The sequence below is a fragment of the Ipomoea triloba genome, chromosome 6 (assembly GCF_003576645.1).
Source record: "Ipomoea triloba cultivar NCNSP0323 chromosome 6, ASM357664v1".
Lineage (NCBI taxonomy): Eukaryota > Viridiplantae > Streptophyta > Magnoliopsida > Solanales > Convolvulaceae > Ipomoea > Ipomoea triloba.
In genome coordinates this window covers 6,814,014-6,820,353 of record NC_044921.1, presented here as the reverse complement: position 1 = coordinate 6,820,353, position 6,340 = coordinate 6,814,014, and the positions used below count along the sequence as shown (strand labels likewise).

Below are 6,340 nucleotides of genomic sequence, written 5' to 3'. Positions count from 1 at the left end.
TAGTAGATTTGTGTTTGCCTAGTGAGTGAAAAAATATGATTTATCTTTAATGTTGACGAAGAAAGGACCCAAGGGATGAAAAAGAAAATGAATTTTTCACACGGGCTTAGTTTACTGGTTCAGTAGATAATATTTACGACAAAAAATTAGGATTTGAAACTCGACAGTCGCAGCGTGCAGATTATCATAGTTCAATTTGAACCGAACTGGACACTATAACAATTGAACTAAAACAGTAAGAACGATTCTTGTTATGATTCAAAATTTGAATAAAATAAAATAATTGTTAAATTTAAGCTATTTTTAAATAGAAAATAGAATTTACAAAAATAAATAAATAAATAAATTTTGAACCGATGATTCAAACCGAAATTGAAATCAAAATATATGTGAACCGGAACCAAATAGATTTATCATTTACAAATAGTGTGTACAAATATGTTCGATTCTAGTTCACATTTATTATGATTCTAATTTCGGTTTGAACCGCCAATTCAAAATTTATTTATTTATTTATTTTTGTAAATTTTATTTTCTATTTTAAAATAGTCTAAATTTAACAATTATTTTATTTTATTTCAGATTCTTAATCGTAATAAGAACCATCCCTACTATTTCAGTTCGGTTTCTATAGTATCCGATTCGGTTCAAATCATACTACAGTCATCCCTACATATAAACAATAATTTTTTGGAGAAGAAAAATAAATGAATTAATTATTTTAAGGGTAAAAATATTTATTTAATATCAAAAGAGAAAAACTGTCACTTTAAAATAATTGAGAGAGTAAATGTGAATATATGAATAACTCGGGCAAAAATGCTATAAGTCTATAATTTTCCCTTCGTAATTATAATTTGATGGAAAAGCAAGGGTAAAGATGTAATAATACTTCATATTGCTATATATATACATAAACATTCGGATAAACGGAGGAGCACAGCCACACAGCACACAGCACGGGCGGAGATGGAGAAGTATTTCGGAAATGCTTACCGGGGAGACCCGGGAGTCCCCCACTGCAACCCGATGGACTTCTGGGGCGCTTGGGCCGGCGCCGCTGCCTTCTCTGCTGTCACCTGGGTTAATCCCTACATTTGGCATTTCACCACTGATGATAAGTACGCATACGAACCCTAAATTACATTTCATCAGTTTGCAAATAAGAGTTTCCTTTGGAAGATTTATTGACTTTTTGTGCGTTTATTTTTAATTTTTTAAAAAAATTATTATAATTATTTGGGTCTTAGAAGTTTTTATTTACCTAGACTTTGAACAACATTGGGTAATTGGAAATCTGCTTGATCATGCTTTGACATCTGATATGTTTTATCACCTCTGATTCTTGATGGTGGCTAGAGAGTAGTGCTTGGTAGTTATTTATTGAGTAGTCAATCACTAATCGATGTTGATAAGGATCGAAGGGTTGGAAGTTTGAATGGACAGAGGGTGGATTCATAGAGTCCAGGAAGCATGGGGGTTCTGTTGTTACACAGCTGACCAGTGTAATTAGTAAAGAGTTGGTTTGTAGGCTCTTATGGCTTGGAGGATTAGACAATTGCCTCTAAGAACCTCAGTCATAAAGTAGTCATCATACATGGGGTTTTCTACAAGAGTTATACTAACTCCCATTTTCTACTCCCTCATTTTTACCTTCCTGGGTCTTAAAGAAAGTGTCATCTTCATCTTGTGGGTCTTAAAGAAAGTGTCAACATAAGTAAAAGTAAGGAGTATAATTTGGGAGTCCAAGTAGTATTTTCCTTTCTAGAGTGACTCTTGTTTGACTGTATCGAGACGGGTTTGGGTTGGGCCGAGATGTAGTTGTAATACTTATACCAAAAAATGTAATACTAATCAGAAATAAAGTGTCTCTATAAGGAAAATGTTATACTTTTGAGACAAAATACTTTTCATTATAAGTAACAAACACTTTATTCCTTATTAGTATTATGTTGTTCAATAAAAGTATTACATTTTTAATTTTAAGTATTATATTTTCATCTTGATCTGATCCTGGATCTCGTGAGACAGTCTCACACAAGTCTTTGCCTTAATTCAAATGTTTTTGTTTTGACTGATTATTGAGATTGGACGCATGTGACTAATATTTGCAATCCTACCAAAAGAGGAACTTCTGTTCTGGAACTTTGATTAGATGCATTGGCATTTTTTGTGCAGTTATCATGATAAAGCAATGCTTTATGAGCATCATCACTGGAAACGAGCACGCGATAAGAATAAGCCACATAGGTTTGAGGTACACACATGCCATATATGGCTCATATCTAATTTTGTACATTATTTAAATCTCGTATCTTTAAGAGCATGCAGAAGTGAGTTTTATGTTTGTGAGGTGTGGATGGTTTCTTGAAGTCTAGGAAGCATTGATGATGGGGTGTTTTTGTTTTTGGCAGTGGAATAAAACGTCGGAGGAATTTAGAGAGAACTACTACTTCAACTGGCCAGTGTTCTTTAAATAGGGTTCTTGGATCCAAAACAATTTGAGACCTGGGAAACAACTGTTTTGCATTGTGGGATCTCTTTAGTACTAAAAGGTCAAGACAAATACTGTGATGGTTTATGAGTACATTTGTTATGTTGCACTTTTGGCCTCTGGTTTATATACTAATACTCTCTTTTCCCCCCATCTGCTGTCTGCCCTGCACTATTTGTTCTCATGATTGAAGAATTGCCTCAGCTTGTGCTCTAATCAACAATGTAAAGACTGCAGTATTAGTTTGTAGTGCAACAAATAGTACAACATTAGTTTATTAATACATCTACTCTAAAACATTACTAAAGGAATGGAGACACAATGAGAAAACACCTGAAAATGCATGCAAAAGCTTTGAAAGAGATTCTGCTTACTCACCCCATGAATTCTCTGCAAACTAATTTTGGAGAAGGAAAGAGAGAACCTGATATTGATTAGTCCAAAGTAGCATAACATTTATACTGGTTAATTCATAAAAAATATTAAAGGATAGTTTTGAAGTCATGAATTTGAATTGTTATCTATAAATATAAATAAATAAAATTTAAAACTTTATTTAAAAAAAGGCAAAGTATACCATGGATTAGGGTCTATTTTGCATTGTAGACCATGGATTGAAGATGCATAATTTTTGTATCATGATTCACAATGTAATATGAACCCAGGTCCATCGTATAATAATTGTTAAAAATAATCTTTAGCTATCTTGTGATCACTATCAATAGTCTAGATGTATTTCTAGTGATTGTGATATGTCATTAAGGATTAAGCACATGAAGGAGATGAGTTATTCCACACCTTTTGATTTCTTGACTCCCAAATCTTCCAACATATAACAAGCATCAAACAGAAGGAATCTACATTCATGGCTTTCATGTTCATTATGATTCAATCAGTGAAGATATCAGAATTGCTTGTAGGTACCATATTAAGAGTCTTCCAACAATCCCTGGCGAACTTGTAATTAGTTAGCAGATGCATCACTGTTTCATGGTGGTTTGAGCACAGGCTGCACACTGGAGAACATTGAACTTTCCTAAGGTTTAGATTTACAGCAGTGGGCAGTTTGTTTGTACAGGCCTGCCAAATAAAGTTCTTAACCTTTGGGGGGATAGGCATCTTCCATATATGAGTCCATTTATGACCTTCATTCAGCTTTCAGCCTCAACTCCTTCCCTAGCAATCTGTAACATCTCCTAAGTGAATATATTCCTTTTTCCTCTCCCCTCCAAATCAGTTTATCCTCATGCTTGCTAGAAGAGATAGGGATTTTAAGAATCTGATTCCTGTCATTCTCTTCAAATAAATCCTCTAGGATTTCTTTGTCCCAGCTGTTACTTGTTAGCTAGGGAAGCTGTGTTCATTGTTGCTTGCATGGTTTGGGCTACTTCGCCAAAAAAAAAAAGGAAATAAAATTATTTAAGCGGATCTATCTTGGGAGAATAATATTGAAGAACAAAAAAGGAGTTTTATAACTACTTTCTCAACCTATCGCCTCCACTAAGGCGAGAACTCACAAACTCCCATATGTGAGTTCAACTTAGTGGCACTAGTCTTGGCAGGTTTATTCCACTTTATTCCTTAAACTAACCAAATATTAGAATACAACTTCTAAATTTTATTATGTTTACAAAGCAAACAATTGATTCTACCTTTTACAAACCAAACAATTGATTATATCTATTCCTTATTTATTTTAGAGTGAGTCTCCTATGAGATTGTCTCATAGATCCCTATCTGTAAGACATGTTAAGTCATGATTGAAATGTAATACTTATATTTTTTTTTGAAAATGTAATACTTATGTTAAAAAATGAAATATTAATTAGGAATAAACTGTTTGTTACTTATAAAGAAAAATATAATACTTTTGAATCAAAATATAATATAGGGTTGAATAGTTACTTATGAGAAACAATGTAATACAAATTATGGATAAATTGTTTATTATTATGGATAAATTGTTTAATTGTTACATATGAGAGAGTGTAATACTTGTGGCAAAAAGTGTGATAATTTTGATGAAAATGTAATACTTTTAAATCAAAATGTAATATTAATAGTTGAAGACTTTATGAAAATTGTAATATTTATATGAAAAAATGTAATACTTATAAAAAAAAAAAAAACTTGACTCGTTTTCTGTGAGACGCTCTCATAAGAGAATTTTCGTTTATTTTATTCCTTTTGGAGAATGAGAAAAGACTTCTATTCTTCCAAAATTCATTCTTCAACCATACCTATTAGAGTACAAAGAAATATGAAGGCCCTGTTTGGTAAATGGCTATTAGCTGATTGGATTGGTTGGTTAGGTTAGAAGGTATGATTAGTTGATAACATTAGCTGATTGTAAAAAGTTGCTTGGTAAATTAGCTGTTAACTGATAGTTGTTTGATATAATTTCTTTTCTCAAAAAGCTAATTGAAAAGTAAAGCTGCTTTGAATAGCCTTTTGAATTTTAGTATTTTAGAGTTATAAAAAGTTTATTAAAAAACATTTATATTGATTTTTTAACCAAGTCAAACAACTAATAGTGGTCAAATAAGCCAAAATCGACTTATAGGCTGATTATTTACCAAACAGGTTCGAAGTATTTTTTTTTTGAACACCAAAACCAACAAAACTTCATTCATCATTGGAAATGTAAATATTACAAATATAAAAAATAAAGAAATTTTTAAAAAGATATTAGAATTGTCTTCATTTTTTTTGGTTAGATATTCATTTTGTATCACTTTACATATCATGTTTATAATTTACTATATTTATTGATCAAACAAGCTATTTTTTATTAACTAATTTTTTAATGTTTTTTAATAATAATTTCAAAAATCAATTATGTGTATTTAATAGTAATTTTTAATTTAGTTTCTATGTAAATAAATTATATATGCTAATGTTACATTAAGGAGTTAATTCCATTTTTGGTCCTAGATTTATAGATGACAATCCACTTTCAGTCATTTTTTATTAGAATATTTTTATTTGGTCCTAGTATTATTGTGGCATGACCAATATTAGTCCTTCAACAACAAAATTGTTGAAATATCGTTAAATATAAATACATTTCAATCTTTTTTATACAAAGTATGTTGAACCGGTATATTTTTATGTTTATTTTTTTGAAAACATTCATAATTGAAGACCGAAATGTCCTTGTATTTAACGATATTTAAACTAATTTGTTGATAAAGGACAAAAAATGGTCATGTCACAATAATACTAGAAGAAAATGGATGTTCTAATAAAAAAGGACTAAAAGTGGATTGTCACCTATAAATCTAGGACAAAAAATGGAATCTTTTTCCTTCTCTCTTCCAGTTCTCTCCCTCTACTTTATTTGAAAGGGGCGGAGAACTAAGATCATCTAAGATTAGGGATAGTATATCTGAATTGGAGATGGATGGAGGCGCTATATAAAACCCGGGTTTAGCACCTGTGTAATATATACGAACTCTTACATTAAGTATTACTTAAAATTAAATTATAAATAACTTGTCAAGTAGCTTTTTTTGAGTACTACTGACTCTGTTACAATGTAGTATCTGTTCATAGTTACCTTCTCAACCTACTGAAACACAAAGAGTCAACAGTTATCACTAGACCACAAGGTCTTTAGCAAGTAACTTGTAGCTAAATGACACCTTTGTGGCTCTCTTTACTCATTAGATTAAGAAAATATGTATAAAGCACACCAAAAAAAAAAGAAGAAAATATTTATAAACAAATATTACATTGTAATAGAGTGAGTAACACTAAAACATTATAAATAACTTTTAAGTAAAAACATTTTTAAAGGAATTAAATAAATAAAATGGTAGGGGTGAAATATTTGTAATGGCATTT

The 6,340-nt window shown here is 30.9% G+C and overlaps 1 protein-coding gene across 1 annotated transcript; it reads left to right on the top strand.

Annotated features, from left to right (window-relative positions):
* Nucleotides 1-937: 937 nt before the first annotated feature.
* On the top strand, nt 938-2,775 carry LOC116021905. Its single transcript, XM_031262428.1, has 3 exons — nt 938-1,121; nt 2,179-2,257; nt 2,415-2,775. The coding sequence occupies exons 1-3, from the start codon at nt 970-972 to the stop codon at nt 2,478-2,480; spliced, it is 297 nt and encodes a 98-aa protein (XP_031118288.1). The 5' UTR covers nt 938-969; the 3' UTR covers nt 2,481-2,775.
* Nucleotides 2,776-6,340: the final 3,565 nt, after the last annotated feature.

Bases quoted from the DNA above. Each gene is read 5' to 3' on its own strand.
- LOC116021905 (XM_031262428.1), top strand. From the start codon at position 970: ATGGAGAAGTATTTCGGAAATGCTTACCGGGGAGACCCGGGAGTCCCC. The intron at 1,122-2,178 runs GTACGCATACGA...TTTTTTGTGCAG, and splicing joins CATTTCACCACTGATGATAA to TTATCATGATAAAGCAATGC. The intron at 2,258-2,414 runs GTACACACATGC...TGTTTTTGGCAG, and splicing joins ATAAGCCACATAGGTTTGAG to TGGAATAAAACGTCGGAGGA.